The sequence below is a fragment of the Gorilla gorilla genome, chromosome 17 (genome assembly GCF_029281585.2).
Source record: "Gorilla gorilla gorilla isolate KB3781 chromosome 17, NHGRI_mGorGor1-v2.1_pri, whole genome shotgun sequence".
In the NCBI taxonomy this organism is placed as follows: Eukaryota; Metazoa; Chordata; class Mammalia; order Primates; family Hominidae; genus Gorilla; species Gorilla gorilla.
Window position 1 is genome coordinate 86,758,985 of NC_073241.2, and position 19,442 is coordinate 86,778,426.

General features: G+C 50.7%; 1 protein-coding gene across 3 annotated transcripts in view; it reads left to right on the forward strand.

Annotated features, from left to right (window-relative positions):
- The first annotated feature begins 1,761 nt into the window (after nt 1-1,761).
- Nucleotides 1,762-19,442, forward strand: part of ONECUT2 (one cut homeobox 2) — a 56,045-nt gene continuing 38,364 nt past the window's right edge. For 2 of the 3 annotated variants that reach the window (XM_004059464.5, XM_055368199.2), the window contains exon 1: nt 1,762-3,344. In XM_004059464.5, coding sequence (XP_004059512.2) covers nt 2,114-3,344 — 1,231 coding nt within the window. In that variant the 5' untranslated portion in view covers nt 1,762-2,113. Of the gene's footprint in view, nt 3,345-5,522; nt 8,573-19,442 lie in introns of those variants that run through there. The other variant, XM_055368202.2, reaches the window with a different exon arrangement.

Sequence of the window (19,442 nt, forward strand, 5' to 3'; positions counted from 1 at the left end):
AAAGAATAATTGGCAGCGTATTGGCCAGAGCTCAATAAAGTTGATCTATGAATAACGTCACTGTACATTCATGTGACAGGGTGGGGGTGGGGGTGGGGGTGTTGCTCTGAAGCAAGAAGAGAGAGGAGGGCGGCAGAAAAGGTCACTGAGACTAAGAACTGTTTTCCAAATGAATCAAACCTTTCTCTGGCACCAAGAAGGGACATACAGTATTCCGAGCTGTGCCCTTGTTTTCTTATCAAGTTTTCTCTAACAGCTGGAAGTGGTTGAAGGGGGCTGTCTTAAGGAGACCCCCTGCTCTTCTTTTGACAGCTGATCAAAAGAAAATAGGTCACGCTTCTCAAACTTATGTCCACCCTGTCCTTAATTACTGTCTCTTTAAACAAAGGCAACATCTGCGCAACCTCAGCTAGCTTGAATCTTCGGAGGCAAACAGAGCGCAACCTGCTTTGGAAGAATCTTGTTACGTTTAAGGCTTTATGCCGGGTGTTGGCCTCTCTGTCTTCAACTACCCCTCCGCCCCCACTCGGACTGCAGAAATCTCCAACTCTCTGTCCCCCAGTTCCACTCCCACCTCCAGACCTGGGGTTGCCAAACAACAGAAATTCTAGGAAGACGTAGGTGCGGTTTTTAAAGCCTTGGCTTGTGAGCGTTCTCAGGCTGGCCGGGGCGCTGGTCTTTTCAGAAACAAGGTTTGAATATGCAGATGTCAGCCAGGATTCCTTGTCGTCTGCCCACCGCCGTTCCTCTCCCGGGATTCGAGAGAAGCGGGAGTGTGTGTGTGTGTGTGTGCGCGCGCGTGTGTGTGTCGCGTGTTAGGAGAAAGGTCCGCGGTTGCCGTCTCAGCTGGTTTGCTTACTCTCTGCCCCCAGGAGAGAAGTTTGCTCACTTGGGACACCAGCGACCCTCCTCACCTCCACCTCACCGGTTCCACACTCTCCCCACTTCTTTCCAAGTCGCTGATGCAGAAAGCGCTTGGTCACCTTGAAACGGCAGCTCCCGGAATTCTAGTTTTGTTTTGCAATCTAGCAGGGCTCTTCGGAAGCCTCATAACTGAGATTTATGGGCTCACCGGGTAATTAAATGATGTTATTGTGTTAACTTTGCATGCATTACTGCTGCCTGCGCCGCCCGTGGGCCGCCGGCCGGCCGCAGCTCGCTGGCGGCGAGGGCGCTACAGTTGCTCTGACCGCGTAGATTATGCATGTCCCGGCCTCGGGAATTTACCATGCATTAGAATACATTAGCGCCTGCATTTTAAAAGGCTAAACTATTGGCTCCCAGCTAGGGACTCTCGGGAAGTGGCTTGTTAGTGACGAGTGTCTGTCTACACTGGCACATAGCGGAGTCTTTTGCTCCCGGCTTACTCGCCTCCAGGAAAGCTTTGGGGTGAGGCGAAGGCGATTGAAGCAATGCCCCTTCCCCCAGATCGCAGCTGCTCAGGGGGGACACAGCACGGCATCTTTCACCGAATCTCTCTCGCTCGCTCGCACTCCAGCCTCCCTCTCCCCAGCGACCCCCCCCTTCTCCTCCCTCCCTCTCCTTGACGTTTGATTCCAGTAGCAAAGGAGGTAAAAAAGGCACCGAGCCGTCAGCCAAACCTGAAAAGCGCGGCCCCGCCCCCTCCACAGCCACTGGTAGCTTCCCGTGGAAGGCCCGCCTCCCGGGGCAGCTGCGGCCTCGGAGTGGTTGCGCGTGGGGCCCGTCGGGCGTGGCCCCGCCCCAGGTCCGGGAGGGTAGGTTGGCTGCCCCGGCGAGCGGCAGAGCCCTTCTGGACAGCTCCCGCTCACCCAAACAGAAGACGTCGGCGCCGGAGCGGGCTCGGACATGGCGAGGCTGCGAGCCGGCCCGAGCGGCGGGGCCCGGTGATCCCTCCCTCCCTCCCCGTCCCCTCCCCTCTCCCGCACGCACGCCCCGTCCGCCCCCACCCCGCCCCCACCCCGGGCGAGCCCGCCCGCAGCCCGGGGCGCACACCCGCACGCGCATTCCCCTCCACTCACTCCCGTACTCCCTCGCCCGCCCCCACTCCCGCAGCCGAGCCCCGCCACGCGCGCCTTGCCCGCCCGCCGGCCGCCCCCGCCGCCCCTGCCGCCCCCGGGCCCCGATGGACTGAATGAAGGCTGCCTACACCGCTTATCGATGCCTCACCAAAGACCTAGAAGGCTGCGCCATGAACCCGGAGCTGACAATGGAAAGTCTGGGCACTTTGCACGGGCCGGCCGGCGGCGGCAGTGGCGGGGGCGGCGGCGGGGGCGGCGGGGGCGGCGGCGGGGGCCCGGGCCATGAGCAGGAGCTGCTGGCCAGCCCCAGCCCCCACCACGCGGGCCGCGGCGCCGCTGGCTCGCTGCGGGGCCCTCCGCCGCCTCCAACCGCGCACCAGGAGCTGGGCACGGCGGCAGCGGCGGCAGCGGCGGCGTCGCGCTCGGCCATGGTCACCAGCATGGCCTCGATCCTGGACGGCGGCGACTACCGGCCCGAGCTCTCCATCCCGCTGCACCACGCCATGAGCATGTCCTGCGACTCGTCTCCGCCTGGCATGGGCATGAGCAACACCTACACCACGCTGACACCGCTCCAGCCGCTGCCACCCATCTCCACCGTGTCTGACAAGTTCCACCACCCTCACCCGCACCACCATCCGCACCACCACCACCACCACCACCACCACCAGCGCCTGTCCAGCAACGTCAGCGGCAGCTTCACCCTCATGCGCGACGAGCGCGGGCTCCCGGCCATGAACAACCTCTACAGTCCCTACAAGGAGATGCCCGGCATGAGCCAGAGCCTGTCCCCGCTGGCCGCCACGCCGCTGGGCAACGGGCTAGGCGGCCTCCACAACGCGCAGCAGAGTCTGCCCAACTACGGTCCGCCGGGCCACGACAAAATGCTCAGCCCCAACTTCGACGCGCACCACACTGCCATGCTGACCCGCGGTGAGCAACACCTGTCCCGCGGCCTGGGCACCCCACCTGCGGCCATGATGTCGCACCTGAACGGCCTGCACCACCCGGGCCACACTCAGTCTCACGGGCCGGTGCTGGCACCCAGTCGCGAGCGGCCACCCTCGTCCTCATCGGGCTCGCAGGTGGCCACGTCGGGCCAGCTGGAAGAAATCAACACCAAAGAGGTGGCCCAGCGCATCACAGCGGAGCTGAAGCGCTACAGTATCCCCCAGGCGATCTTCGCGCAGAGGGTGCTGTGCCGGTCTCAGGGGACTCTCTCCGACCTGCTCCGGAATCCAAAACCGTGGAGTAAACTCAAATCTGGCAGGGAGACCTTCCGCAGGATGTGGAAGTGGCTTCAGGAGCCCGAGTTCCAGCGCATGTCCGCCTTACGCCTGGCAGGTAAGGCCGGGGCTAGCCAGGGGCCAGGCTGCTGGGAAGAGGGCTCCAGGTCCGGTGCTTGTGGCCCAAGTCTGCGCGCCGAATCACTTCTCTTGATTCTTTCCTTCTCTTTCCTATACACGTCCTCTTTCTTCTCGTTTTTATTTCTTCTTCCATTTTCTCTTTCTCTTCCGCTCTTCCCCTACTTTCCCTTCTCCCTTTTCTTTTTCTTTCTTACTCTCTCCTTGTCCCTGAGCTTTCATTGACCGACCCCCCGCCATTTCATTCGCCCTCCTCTCAGTGTGCCAACCTTTGCCCTATTTCCGATCTTCCCAGGTACTGGGAGGCGGGATGGGGGTGTGCGTTTTCCTCTAGGAGCCCTGTCTTTCCAAGACTCACAGAAACCAGGACCTGCCCTTATTCAAAACCCCATGCACTTCAAGTCTTTTTTAGACAACACATTTCAATTTTCCGGGCTGACTAGTCTCCCTGTGCAGAGGCAGTTGAGAAGCTTTGCTCTGCAGAGGGAAAAGAGCTCTCTACTCTCCCACCCACCATATAGGCAAACTTATTTGGTCATTGGCTGAAGGCACAGCCTTGCCCGCGCGGGGAACCGGCGGCCAGGATACAACAGCGCTCCTGGAGCCCATCTCTGGCCTTGGCGTTGGCGCAGGGACTTTCTGACCGGGCTTGAGGGGCTCGGGCCAGCTCCAATGTCACTACCTACAGCGAGGGCAGAGTGTAAGGTTGAGAAGGTCACATTCACCGCTTTGGGAGGACGTGGGAGAAGAGACTGAGGTGGAAAGCGCTTTGCCTTGCTCACCGGCCGCCCTTGTCCCGGTCCCAGCGTTTGCTGGGATTTGCCAGGATTTGCCGGGGCTCCGGGGGACCCTGAGCACTCGCAGGAAGAGGCGCTGAGAAATTAAAAATTCAGGTTAGTTAATGCATCCCTGCCGCCAGCTGCAGGCTCCGCCTTTGCATTAAGCGGGCGCTGATTGTGCGCGCCTGGCGACCGCGGGGAGGACTGGCGGCCCGCGGGAGGGGACGGGTAGAGGCGCGGGTTACATTGTTCTGGAGCCGGCTCGGCTCTTTGTGCCTCCTCTAGCGGCCAAGCTGCGAGGTACAGCCCTCTATTGTTCTAGGAGCACAGAAACCTCCTGTGTGGGCGGCGGGTGCGCGAGCTAGAGGGAAAGATGCAGTAGTTACTACGACTGGCACACAGTTGCGCGCTTTTGTGCGCACGGAGCCAGCGCGGTGTGCGTGGCGACTGCGCTGCCCCTAGGAGCAAGCCACGGGCCCAGAGGGGCAAAATGTCCAGGTCCCCCACTGGGAAGGACACACTATACCCTATTGCAAGCCAGGGTGGGCGACTTCCCATGGATCGGGTGGAGGGGGGTATCTTTCAGGATCGGCGGGCGGTCTAGGGGAACAATTCGTGGTGGCGATGATTTGCATAGCGCGGATCTTGGGATGCGCGCGGTTCCGAGCCAGCCTCGCACAGCTCGCTTCCGGAGCTGCGAGCTCAGGTTTCCACCCCCGATCCCCCGGGCTTTCCTCGCACCGCTGAGCCCAGCTTGTGGGGTGCACTCGACCAACGCCCGACAGGGCTGGGGAATGTGACAGGCAGCAGGTTCACCCGGGCTTGGGGAGGGGGAGTTTCCGCTTTGACAGCATTTTCCTTTGCCGTCTGCTGGTGGATTCCTATTCCCAGTCGGTAATCGCCCCGCAGTGTTGATCTAAGAAGGTAAAGAAAACCAGGTTTCCCTGCAAAGAGCCTCCCCCAAATCGGCGGACTCCTGATACTTTGAGTGGATTTAGAAATTTATGTAATCTTTCTCCTTTAGTTTATTTTTCATCCTCTCCTACAGTTTTCTCTGATTTACTGTTGGTTCGGGGTAAGAATGCAGCCAGTAGAGAGTGATAATAATAGCGGCGGGAAATAAACTGGAGGCTGACTGATAGTTCTTAACATTTTGTCATAGATCCCCCCGAATGTCCCAGGCCCTCCCTGGTGGGTTTTAGTACCCGCCGGCTTCTTGGGCACCGGGGACCAGAAGGAACTTGGCAGCTGGTCTTAGGGGTACAGTTAAAGGCAGGATGACAGCTATTCTCCTGCTCATCTCAGAGCGCTGCCGCCCCCTCATGCCGGTCGCGCAAAGAACACAGCTTTTAAAAAACACGTGCCTTCTGCCCATATAGGTCTGAAAGTGATGAGGAAAGTAATGCTTCGCCTATTAGCGAGTTTCAGCTTTTAAAATGATCCCAAGCGTTGCTGAGATGAGAAAGCGTGGCATCCCGGGGGTCCTCAGCCCCACCCGCGCCCATGGTGCAAGTCTGCAGGGACAGGCCCGGGAGAGCACTGCCCACGCCGCTAGATTTTCCGCAGAGGATCGCTGAAGCCGCCTTCGTGGAAGACAGAATGCCTCCTCCAGCGAGTGGAAAAGGCCTGCTGAGGACCCCGCTTTGCTCGAGCATTCAAATGTGTGTCTGTTTTATTACCCTGGGTTGAAAAGGGACAAGAGCTTTAGCCTTTTTATCTGGCCATTTTATCGGCAACTACAAGTGTGTTGAGTGGTTATTATTACATAGGAGGCTTTTCAGTTTGGGGTCAGTAGATCAGTCTCTTCAGACACTGATGCAGAAGCTGGGACTGGTAAGTAGGTATTATGTGCTCGGAGCGCTAGGGGACAGGAGCAAATGGAGAAGAAAAGCGGAGGCTTTCTCCGCCCGGAGTATCGATCGGAATCCCCGCCGCTACGCCGCAGAGGGCCCTCGCCGTTGGGCCCCGGGGGTTTAACAAGCCCAGCCGCTCCGCAGGCGGCTCGGCCGGACTCTCAGACCGGTGCCTGGAAGACACCGTCCCTGCCCTCCTCCCGCCAAACCTGCCTCTTCTCTTTCTCTCATAGGTTATAGGTTCCCTTTCTCTCTCATTTTGGCCCCGCCCCCGGGTCCTGCCAAACAGCCAAGCAGGCCGGGGTTTAGGGGGCTCAGAATGAAGAGGTCTGATTTGGCCAGCGCCGGCAAAGCTCACCCTTAGGCGAGGTCACAACAGAGGCAGGTCCTTCCTGCCCAGCCTGCCGGTGTAGTCACAAACAAGGGTGGCACTTGAAAGGAAAAGGGAGAAAACTTCGGAGAAATTTAGATTGCCCCAAAGTTAGATTTCAGAGAAATTGACTCCAAATGCACGGATTCGTTCGGAAAGGGCGGCTAAGTGGCAGGTGGTTGCAACCCCGCCTGGTCGGGCCTTCGCAGAGGTTCCCCAAGACCAGCCCTTGCAGGGCGGTTTTCAGCAACCTGACAAGAGGCGGCCAAGACAAATTTCCGCGGGTTCGAGCACACACTCTCGGGCGTTGGGCCCCAGAGACCTCTAAACCAAGCACAAACAAGAAGGGAGTGAGAGAACCCAGGCTAGAACTTGAACGGGCATCCCACTGAGGAAAAGCGAGGCCTCGGTGGCAGGCATGGTTTCTTCCGACGCCCGAAAATCGAGCGGAGCGCCCGACTACATTTCCTGCAGAGGTTTCCGCCTCCAGTGAGCCCGGATCCCCCAGCGGCCTGCCCGGAGCTGGTCTCCAGTCCCCGCCGTAGTCCGACGCACGGCCCTCTCCTGGCAGCAAGCTCCCAGCGGCCAGTCTGAAGCCAATTTTGTTCAGGCGGCCGAGGGCCCTTAGCCAACCCACCATGATGTCGCCTGGGCCACCTGATGCCCGCAGCGGCGGGACACGGCCCGGGCAGTGCGCAGTGGCTCCTGCTAGGGGCACCGCGTGCGTGCTTGTCTCCCGCCGCGCCGGGGACGTCCTTGGGTGACACGGGCCGCTGGGCACCTCCCAAGCCGAGGACACGGACCCCCTTCGCAGAGTCTCGCGCCCACCCCCCAACCTCCCACCTCGTTTCTCGCTGCTAGGGCTCCCGACTCAGCCCACCTCTCCTGGCGGTTTAGTTAGGGATCAGAGCTGGAGGGGCTGAACGCAACCCGTGCCAGTACGGAACAGACGATATGTTTGCCTGCTAGCTGCTTGGATGAATAATTGAAAAGTTCGCTGCAGTCTCTGCTTCGTCAAGTCCCGGGTGCCGGGAGAACACCTTCCCAACACGCATCAGGGTGGGCGGGAGCGGGCAGAGGAGGCGGGACCCGAGGGAGGAGAGTGAACCCGAGCAGGAGAAGCAGCCCAGGCAGCCAGGCGCCCTCGATGCGAGAGGCTGGGCATTTATTTTTATTCCAGGCTTTCCACTGTGTGGTTATGTCACTTTCTCAAACAAATGTGTATATGGAGGGAGATCGATGCTGATAATGTTTAGAAGATTAAAAGAGCATTAATGCTGGCAACAATAACGTAAACGTGTGGACCCAGATTTCATTGATCTGGAACTTGATCCGGCGCGTTTCCAGTAAGCCCGACGGCGCGCTCTTCCCAGCAGAGCGCTCGCCAGCGCCACGGCCCCGCGGCTTTCCAGCGGTGCCGCTTCGCCAGCTCTGCGCGGGTTCTCCCGTCTGACCGCAGCTCCTCCCCCGCGAGGCCCCAGCCCGCCTTACTTCCCCGAGGTTTTCTCCTCCTCTCGCGGGGCTCTCTGCCCTCTGCACCCCCTCCCCCGACCTCTGCACCACCCGCCCCTGTGCGCACACACCGCTACTTGCGCTTCCGGCGATCCGCCTGGGCGGCTGGGTCCGCGAAGCCAATGCGCTGAACGGTGCCCGAGTCTTCCTAACTATCCTGTGCTTGGCCGTTGCCACTGGGCCCTGGCGACTAAGCCCAAGTTTGAAAATGACGTGGCTAAAGCTGCCTGCTAACGGCGGAGCTTAATCAGCCGCAGATCCCCTCCCATCCTCATCGGTTCTCGTACTAAAAAGGCTCACGCGCAGACTTTTTACGCAGGTGCATTCGTTGGACAATTAAACGTGGCCCTAGTAACAAAAGCCTGAGCTTCATCCCTCCGAGTAGCAGGCTCTGCGCTGGACTGGTCGGGTCTAACAGGGAGAATCTTGTGTCCTACCTTGGCTGGGACAGGAAGTAAGAGAAGCAAACTGGGGAACCCCTGCCCCACCCCTTCCCACCACCTGGACGTCCTGGGCCGAGGCCCGGGTCACTGGCCCATCGCGGGTAAGGAGGTGTCCTGTGGAACACCTGCATTGACTGGAAAAGAAAGAACTTTAAAGCTCTTCCTTCCCACTTGTGGGGGACACCACCACACCCTGCCAACCACTCCCCTGGCCAAATGGTGGCTTGTTTTTCCAGAAGGAGCACTAAGGTGAATTTTATGGAAAAAAATAAAAGAGCAGGGACCGAAGTGGGAGTAGGATGAGAACTAATTCTTCTGGTTTTTTTTTTTTTTTTTTGAAATTATGAATCCCACCTGTTGAAGAAGGCTGAGCTTTTCCAACAGCGGGTATCAATCGGGAGGGAAAGCAGTGTTTTCCAGCCCTCTCCAAGAACAGTAATTAATAAGAGGAAGGAAAAGAGAGATGGGAAAGCAAATCGTGCATTGTTCTGCTTTGAGTTGAGGCAGAGGGTAGGCTGGTGTTTCTTCCTCATCTTCCCACTAGTGTTCTTCCTTAAAGAAGGGAGCTTTGGTACACCACCTTGGTTCCTAGTCAGAAAGTGCCCTACCGGACCCTTTTAAACTACAGTGAGATAGCTGGGTAATCGGATATGTAACTAAGAAGGAGAGTAGGTGGTTTCCCTTTGGTCTGGTGGACAACTGGCTCCCTCCCCACAGCCCCCACTTGAAAGACTCCTAGGCTCTGGGAGGGGCAAGTGGGCCTTTAGAGGATAGAATCATAGACTCTCTCCTACTCCCATCTTAGAATTCCAAGACTGGGCAGGATTCCTGGTGAATGGTGAGGTCTGGGCAAAGGATAAACTGATTACCCCAGATTCTCTGTCCCTGCAAGGCACCAGCAGCTGCTTCACTCTCCTTTTGAGCCAGGTCTGCCCTGAGGTAACAGTACCCTAGGCCAGTTTTACCATCCCAAGTGCCAGACTTCAGCCCTGAGGGAAGGAGAGCCAGCCTCTCCTGCTGTCTTCAAACCAAGGCTTCATTTTACAGTCACCCCCTGATATGAGAGAGAGCCTCCCCACCAGGTTTTCTGGCCTTTAGACACTTCTCTTCAAAGAAGAGACCAGAGGAACAGGACTGAAAAACTCTCAGGGAGAAAGTCCTGGGCTCCACACTCCATGGCTAGTGGCTGGATTTGGCAGAAACTGTCTTCATGAAAAGTGGTATCATGGAGGGGGATCCCTGGAGCAAGGAAGACCTCAAGGGAGAATCAGAGAGATTTAGTTTCTGGGTTCTTGCCAAAGGAAGGGAAATTAGGAGGGAATAAATAGAAATAATTGCCCGTATAAAGGGCCCTGGGGAGGAGGGTGAAGATGGAGGCACCCTAGGCCTTAAACTTCATCTAGACTCCCTGGGCTGTGCTGACTTCTGACCCTTTTAGGGACCTTTGTTTTTGCTGACTTGGGAAAAGTTGCTTCCTCCAGGGAGACAACTCTTCTTAGAGGGGAGAGTCCGTAATGAGGAAGCCCTCTGGGGTGATTTATTTATGCTGTCAGGTATAGAGCTCCATCAGGCTAACACCCTGTGGGGCCCTGTCACCCCCTCTTATCACCCAGGCTTTTTCCCTGATCAACCTCTGTGCCTTTGGGGGAAAGGCTTTTTGATTTCCCAGTCTCATTCAAGGCAATGGCTGAAAAATGTGCATAGGTTTTTCTAGGGGCAGGTGGGGAAGAGGTAGGGACGTGGATTGGGTGACCCAGCCCATCTAATGCCTGACATGGTGCAGATGGGCAAGACTTGGAGGCAGGCTGTGGGCTGTGCAGATAGAGATAGCCTCACTTCGGGAGCAGGATTCCTAGAAGCTGTGGACGTTTATTATGAAAAACTGTCCCACACAAATTGTCCCAGAGGGCAGGGAGGCTCTGCATTCCACCTCGGCACCTCTTTCACCATTTGAGGACCCATTACTCTTCTGTAGAAAGCAGACTTTGTTTGGGTTGGAAGCACACCTCCATTGTAATTTAATCAGCATTGGACTTTGGCTCTTGTAATCAAATATACATATACTTTCTCCTGCAAGAAGAAAAATAATTTCTCTGTAACTGGTATTGACTTGAAGTCATGTAATCTCTGGAAAGCATCACATTTTTAAAGGGAAAGGTAAAATTAAGGGGAAAAGAACCCACAGTGTTAGTGGTTTGCTTTGTCATTACTAAGAAGAGCCAGTTACCACTTAAGAAAGGGTAGAAGAAGCATTCCTAGAGCATAAATACTTGTGCTGCTCCAATTGTAGATATTTCATTTACAGTTTTCTCTGTGCAATCAGCCTCGGAGATGGTTAAGGATAGGAAACTAGGTTGACTGGCTCACCAAATTCTAGAATGTGGGCTTTATTACTTATGTTGCATTGACATCCTTGAAGGAACCTGTTTGACGGCTAATTTTTCTGCCCTATTTGGAGAGGCCACAGGCAGCAGCAGCTCCTTGAGTTCCAGCAGGATCTGGGTGGGTAGCAAGCCTTTCCTTTTAAGGGTGATTGGCAGCCATTGTCAGCTTGCTTCCCACTCCACCCCAGTGCCCTTGAGCATGAAGCTGTGCCCTACTGCGTCCTCCTGGAGCAAGCTTGGAGTCCCCACCCCCCAGGGTGAGGTTCTGGGCTTTGCCCAAGTTGAGTCTGTTAGGGAATCTGTTGTAAACACAGATCCATTGATTTGCATTTGTCAGAGAGTAAAGTTAAACCAGTGAAAAGAGAAGCCCTTACCCTTTTATGCAGGGCCAGGGAAACCTTTCATATTGATCCTATTGATCCAACCTTTCCCTTTAAGGAAACCACATAGTTAAAGACCCTCGTTCAATAGATTTACCCTTCGTGCTTGTGATATTCCTTTAAGTGTTCTCATCTAGGATAGCTGGGCATTAAGCCCACACTCCAAACCAAACAAAAATGAGAAGGGGGGTGGGAAGAGAGGGGGTCAGGAGGCAGAATTGTGGGAAGTGAAATTAAATCAAACTGAAATGTGTAATGACCCAGTTGGGGATGTTTTTCTCATTCTTCTAAAATGACATGCAGGGATAAAGACAAAATAGATGCATTTGGCATCTTTTTTTTATGAGAAAAGAAAATCTGTTTATATGCCTAGAGTAAAAATGTCTCAGGAACATCATTTTCTACTGTAAAATTATTTCAATTAAGCCACCAGTTTGCTTCATTAAGATTGGTTCACTTAAAAGCAGTGATGTTGCCACAATTATTTTGGTTCATTTGTAGCAAATCAGAAAAAGGATTCTCCCCAGAAATGCAATATTTTGGACTCTGTATATGAACATAAACACTGAAGTCACTTGAAAAGAGAGAGGATTTGGAGTTTTTGTGTTCTGCTGAATGTGGGAAGCAGCGGGTAGAACTTTTGTTGTGGAGCAGAGTAGATGGAATAGGAATTGCCAGATATTGCTAAGTATCCCTCTTGCTTGTAGATATGAAAATGTAAGTCTCATTTGCCTCCAGGACCATCGGCACAATCCATTTCATTTCTTCCCTGATCCTTTTTTCCTGTCTAAATAACATCCATTTGTGATTTTTTTCAACACGGTACATGACCTATTTCTAATTGGCTATCTCTTGGGTTGTTTTTGTACATTCATGTTTGTTTTATGTGATTGAAAAATATTAATGATTTCGTAGGTGAGCTAATGTATTTATCTGCTGAGCGAGTTCAAAGGGCAGAGTTCAGCTATGGTTCAGGTTAATTGAACAGGAAGCAGTGAGCTCTCCAGGCTGTGTTGAACAAGGGATCAGTCCCTTAAAATATCACACTCAGCAAACACAATTTCACTGTCTTCATCCTAGAGTCTGATGTAAAAGGCTCAGATCAACTTGGATCACTTGTTTAAAAAACCAAAGCAAAGCACAGTAACTGCAGCAATACCCTGGAGTCCCCCTCGGGGAAGAAGAGTTTTCTCATTGGCTAATTGCTTTATTGGTAGCACTGACCTGCAGAGCAGCTGCAGGAGGCTGGATGAAGGCTTAGGCCTCAGAATAATGTGCTCCATTAGAACAGGGCAAGGCATTTTTTGTTTACTCAATTGGAGCTCCCTGCAAAGTGCCATTAACCCCGGCCCAACTGCTTGTGTGCTGCAAAAGCCAAAGGTCACGCCAGTCAGTCTGTAGGCATAGCAGCTTTGCCCTGGTAGGAAGGTTGGGGTCGCATCCTGCTGGCACTGCCCTCCCAGGGGCTTGCGCCAGCCCTCTGGGCCCTTTCCAGAGTTTTGACTAAAGCAAGCAATTGCACAACTTGTTTACATTTCCCAACTGCTGAATCATGTTTTGATGATTAAACAGTTTTGATCTGAGCACCATCAATCACACACATACAGAAAATCCCCCCACTGCCCCTCTATTTTCTATTTATGTTCCCTTCATTACTGTGCATTACAGTAAACAGAATTGTGCAAACGGTGCTTTTAGCAGGAATATAGTTCTGATAAGTGCTTGGATCAAGGGGAAGACAGACCTCCAAACATGGCTGGGGGGCTGTTTGGTGGAAGAAAGGTTTCAAGTGGAGTCAGGGAGCACAATCAGGGCTTCCACCGCCAGCAGGTGAACTAGAGTGCCACCTGCCGGGAGTCTTCTAACTGCACTAAGCCATGCACCTTCCACAAGGTCCAAGCCCCTTCCCTCACTTTGTTCCTAATATCCTTGTCCCCATTCCCCACCCTGCAGATCACTACCCATGCAAGCATTATCTTCCTAGAAGTAGCTTAAAGGGCTTTTTCCTGGTCCTTTGAAACTGTAACCTCTGCCTCTTCTAATTCATTGCCAAGGAGAAATCAACAGTTCTGCTGTCATAGGTGAGGTGATTTGCCCATCCTGCACATTGAGGTAATAGTATCCTGCTTAGTTGGACTGTGCTTGGGGGAGGAGAAGCAAAGAAAACAAAAAATAGCCGTGGGAGGGAAAACGAATGATTATGTGTGGAAGAAAAATGGCTCCGTTGATTGTGTCAGTGAGGGCTGTGCCAACTGTAAGGTGTTCTGCAAAGATAAAATATTGTACAAAGGAGAGAGGATGGGAGAGAATTAGCATCTACAGGGAGGACATCGAGAAAGAGATATGCCAAATCAGCAAACTCGAGTTGGGCTTTGTGAAATCCCCTGGAAAGAGAAAAAGTGAACCAGCCGTTTTGCAATTGCAAAGAAGTGAGCCAGTGAGCTGGACTTCGAGCCAGACTGTGGAGCTGGCTGTAGCTCTGTGGGTGGCAGCTATTTCCACACTTGCTTCACATGGACCCCTGCCTGGAGCCCCTGGTAGCAGAGCGCCTGTGGGTGGGTTGCTGCCTCCACGCCTCGGCTCAGGCTTCAGCACCACGAACAGCGCCATGGAGGAACGCTGTTTGAGCGAGTTGAGCGAGTTGGAGATGGACCCTCTACTGCGGTTAAATCCAGGCAAGAGCCTGACCAGTAACTCCAGCTCTGTATGTGTCAGCGCCCCAGTGCAGGGCCTCATATTTTCCTCTGGAGCCTTGTGGCTTTTCAACTCTCTGTGTGAGATCAGCGATAATAAAGGGAAGAGGAGGCGGCATCTGGGTGAGAAGACAAAAGATGCTGAAAGACTTTCCTTCTGAAGAGGAAGAGCATTACCACCGCTGGGGGGCGGGGGATTGAACTATTTTTCTCCATGTTGCTGCCTTCTGCAGGCATGATTGCCACCCTCAACGGGATATTTTAGATTTAGGATTTCCTTTCAAGTGTTACTGTCTGCCTGCCCCCACGCCCCACCCCCCAGGTATACACAAACGGATGCTTTTGTTTCCCCAGATGCATGCTCCTGATTTTTGAAAGCATGACTTTCATTATATTAAACAATATTCTCACATTATAGCAGCAGTAATGTCACAGGGAGAACCAACTGTGGAGCATCACCACCTTCGATAAATCTAGAAACTGGATTTGATTTCTTGAGAGTCTAGTGATGAGGCTCTTTTTAATAAAAACCTTGCCACTGCTTCTGTCCCTGACCCCCTACGAAGGGCCAGAGATGTTGAGTGACTTACTCCAGGCCACACAGTGGAGTCATATGGCACTGGCCAGGGTGAGAACTGACAGTAGGCACTGACCCCTGTCTCTGGCCTTTTTCAATCAGTTGCTTTGCTTTATTTCTGGTTTTATTCCAGAGAAAAGAGATAGGCGGGTCCTTTTGGTCAATGATTGAGCACAACTCACATCTCTTTGGGTTTCGAGTAAAATGGTCCTTGACTTCCCAAAGCTAATTAAAATGTAAAACTCTTGCTTTATTTCAAATAACTTTAGTTCAGACCTAATTTATTGCTAAGGTGGTTCTGAGGGAGGTAGAGCATTGGAATAGACAAGTGTGTCTCCTTTAAAAGTTAAGGGTATGATAAATGAGATTTTTTTTTCCCCTGTGACAATTTATCTTCAAGTTCCAGGTGGCTCTTGTGTAAAAGGAGGGAAAATCCAGCCCAAAACAAAACAAACCTGGTAGAGCATTCAAATTTGATGTTGAAAGAAAATTGTTTCTGTGTGTCTAAATGCCCAAAATTTTGTTCTAAAAATGAGCAGGAACATATCTGAATCAGATATAAAAATGGGTGTTAAATGTATTTTGTAAGCTTTGACTAAAGAAGTTTCTTCCAGCTGTGTAGTCTTCGAATCTGTGGACGTGCCTTTCTCAGGAGTTGTTGGGTTCCACTGTCAAAACCTTTTCCAGTAAAACATGGATTTGGCAACAGTAAGTGTAGCCTTTTTGGCCTACTTTATATGCATCACTGCATCTTACTAAAATGAGGCATTACACTCTACAAGGACTCGTACTGAATGCATTTCCTTTGTAGTGAACTCAATATGCTTTTGAAAAGATATTTTACAGAACTGCCACATAAACAAGACCTTTTCTATTATCTGTTTTGACCCTAAATACTGAAAAGTATGTGGAGTAAGATAATTTTATGCTTTTCTGAATTAGTGCCATAGATCCCCAAACCTAAAAGATGTAGGGGAAAAATTCTTCTTGGATGCAATTGCCTCCTAATGTACACCAGAGTTCATTTCTGTTCATGTTCAAGGGACAAGAGTGAATTCTGTATTCACTTTCAATGACTAACCCTTCTCATCCTTTCTTTCATTCTTCTGAAGAGGAAGAGGTGGACTTCCTGTTGAAGACCAAATCCTCTCCTGCCTTCTCAGGACCCCATTCTTCCTGTATATAGATGTCCCTGCTTTTGTGAAGTTTTCTCTGTCCTCCTAAATTGGGATCTCTTTGGACCATCCCTCCCTTTGCATTTAGAACATAGATAGGTATCACCTGCTGACTTGTCAGTGTCAGCCCATTAGATTAAGATCCAGAAGAGGAGGTTAGATACAGCATACAGGAGGCAGCCAATAAATATCTGTGAATAAGTTAATAAATACTTTTCTTTTATATGACACTGTTTCTACCCATTGTATTTCCCCCATATTATTGCAGATGGCATCTGAGCAGGAATCATCAGCCCCAGCACATCATTTAGGAGAAGGATTTCACAATGTCAAGTTCTCATCAATGTCATTTTCCTCCCAAATTATGATATTATAACTATGTATTAATTTTAAGGGAATCTCAAAGTAGGATTGAGTCTTATCCAAATCTTCAGATTATCGCCAATGGAGCAAGAGATGTGAAATGATCATCACTAGACTCTAGACTAAGGACCCATTTTGCCAGTTGGCTCTAGTTCCCCCAAAGTAACCCTCCCCAGTCAGTCAGTTCTCCTCGTTTTCCTGCTCAGACATTGTCCTCACTGTCCTGTCCATGTCTTTGCACATTCTGTTCCTTCTGCCTGGAATTCCTTATCTCATCAGTCCTTCTCCAGGTCCTATCATTCCTAGCCACCTCCGATCTGCCTCTGAAATCTTCCCAGCTAACTTTGGCTCATTCCTTTCTGTTTCTTTCTGAACTCGATTTGCAATCATTGCAAATGGCAGAACAGCCTTGTTGGCTCTGGTCTTACACTGCTCTCTAGGTCTTTTCTGTGTCTCCCTTTCTTCCCCATGGCTCTGGAGGGGAGGTAGCATATCTTTGAGTTCCCCATGACTGCTGGTCCATGGCTGAACCCACACCAGGTATTCTTTTTCGAGTAAGTCATTTGGTGGCCTCCTGTCGATCTTTACAGAAGCCCCTATTCTCAATGAGAGAATAGGTTGGGTATGTTTACTTACATCTATCATTCTTTTCTAGCTTCTTCTCTCAAAAGGGGGTATTCTTTTCTTATTTTATTTTTTTGATCTGGAGCCTTACTTTGTCACCCAGGCTGGAGTGCAGTGGTGCGATCTCGGCTAACTGCAACATCCGTCTCCAGGGTTCAATTGATTATCCTGCCTCAGCCTCCTGAGTAGCTGGGATTACAGGCACCTGTCACTATGCCTGGCTAATTTGTGTAATTTTAGTAGAGATGGGGTTTCACCATGCTGGCCAGGCTGGTCTCAAACTCCTGACCTTAAGTGATCCACCTGCCTTGGCTTCCTAAAGTATTGGGATTACAGGCATGAGCCACTGCACCCAACCTGAAAAAGGGGTATTCTTTTCTATAAATGCTTTGGTCATTGTTGGAAATATTGGCTACATAATTTAAAATGGATTTCTATGTTAATCTGAAATGAGACATAAGCTTAATATAGAGAAACAGGGCTTGTGATGTCTTCGTTAATAGCAAAGGTTGTTCTGCTTCATACAAAGTGGAAAATTTTACCCACCTCAGGGCAATTGTGCCAGCAATTATATCAGCAAATCAGAGGGACTGCTTTCCTATTTTAAGTCATTTTAATTATCAGTAAAATAAACTTGCATCTAAACTGCCATTACTTGAGATACTGCAAGTGCTTAGGTTGTTAATAACGTAAAGTTACCTGTGAAGAAAAAAACAGACGTTAATATTTTTATGTTTTTATTTTATTTTAATTTTATATTTTATTCTTTTCCTTTGATGAATCCATTGCTGCCTACACTGTACTGAACTAAGTAGTTGGGAGTGAAAATATATGAACTAGCCCCTGTCCCTTTTTGACTTTACTGTATATTTAAGATTTGAATGGATATATCCTCACTTACCTTTACATATCCATATGGAATTGAGTGAGAACAGAGTTTATTACTATGTCAACTTCAGTTGGAAACTAAAACTAAGATCATTTATTTGCTATACATCTTACGTGGAAATTATATATTAGCTTGTGATATTTCATCTTTTTTACAGTTATGTTTTGACGTTCACATTACGAGTAACAAATTATGAAGACTAACCATTTATGAACAGAATTTAGTGTTAAATGAAAGCATTCCAGATTTTTATTTTCTGTTGCCTTGAATTGAATGCATTGCTGTGCTGCATGATAACTAGGTAAGCAATTGACCTGTGTGACTGTCATTTTTGTGCCTTGCATAACCAAACCAAGTTTCCTCTGACACTGAGGCAGAGACAGGCAGGGTTGCGCTGGGCAGGAAGCAGCTCTGAGGCCTCCCTGAAGGGCCTTAGACTCCCAATGGGGGAGTCAGAGGCCACCCTGTTCTCTGGCTACAGCACCATAGCCTAGACATGGGTGTCACCAAAGGCTATACACTTCTTTACCCTCCTTTTCTGCCCTCTTCCTAAAGGAAGCATCTGGGACCAGAAGGAGTCCATATCGCTAGCCCCGCTCCTCCCTAACCAGTTCTCCATCCAGAGCGTTAGATTCAGGCTTGCATAGGCAGATTCTGGAAAGTCCATTAAAAGGGCAGGATGTGGAGTAAATAGGTGATTGGATTGGAGGGTAAAGGGTGGAAAATTCACAGCAGAGACAGGTGGACTTTTCTAAGTGGATAAGCTACACCAACTCATGAATCTAAGTATTCCACCCCTGGAAAGCAAGAGGTGAAAGCAAGTTGGTTCCATTGGTGAAAGCAAGTCACCTGCCTGAGCCCAGAGACAGGGTGGAAAGGCTCTGCAAAGTTACATGGCAGGAAGCATGGGCACAGAAAAGGCAAGCATGAGGAATTGGGGCGGGGGGTGTTGGTGTTTTTGTTTGTTTGTTTTGTTTTGTTTGCATTCTACCTCATGCCATGTATTTTAGCTCATTTATTATTGGAAGATGCCACTGCTATGGTGATACACAGACATCAAGGATGTCCAGTAGTATAGGGCTAATTTTGGCAACAGACAGAAGATAAGTGTGGGGGTATTTCACATTCATAAGTAACAAACCTATGCCCACCTGGACAGGAACCACGCCTCTTTGTACTGAGACTGTTTGTGACATGCTTGATCTTCTCGACTAGATCATAGCAAGCAGGGACCCTGAGCTTTGTTCTGCATCTTCCCTTTAGCCCCACCACAATGCCTAACACATAGTTTGCACTTAGTAAATATGCAAGGATAAATGATCCCCAGAATCCCACTGCTCTAGTGTCCCAATGGGAGATCCCCTCAAGCCTTGCTTGTAGCTCAACCTGTATTTTATTTTATTTTATTTTAGAGACAGAGTCTCACTCTGTAACACAGGCTGGAGTGCAGTAGTACAATCTTGGCTCACTGCAACCTCCACCTACTGGGTTCAAGCTATTCTCCTGCCTCAGCCTCCCAAGTAGGTGGGATTACAGGTGCGCACCACTATGCCCAGCTAATTTTCATATTTTTAGTAGAGATGGGGTTTTGCCATGTTGGCCAGGCTGGTCTCGAACTCCTGACCTCAGGTGATCCGCTCACCTTGGCCTCCCAAAGTGCTGGGATTACAGGCGTGCGCCACCATGCCTGGCCTCAACCTGTATTGTAAAATAGGGTTTCACTTTAAACTTTTAAATTTTGTTCTACTACAATAATTACCAAATTCCAGGGGAGCAAAGGTCCAAGCCTGTTGCCTACAGAAATTAAGGCATCCAATTCAGATCTCAGTTATTTTGTGTTAAGAAAATCTAAACAAAGCAAACACTGCTTAGGGTTTACCAATGAATAAAGAAGCAAGTTGGAAGGGATATCAAAAAGATCAAAAGGTTTGCACATTTATAACTTTAACAATGTCTAAGTTTTTTTAACCTTAGGTTCTACATCTGGAGCATACTTTTTTAAAAATCATAAGCAGAGTTTAAAAATACTTGACAAT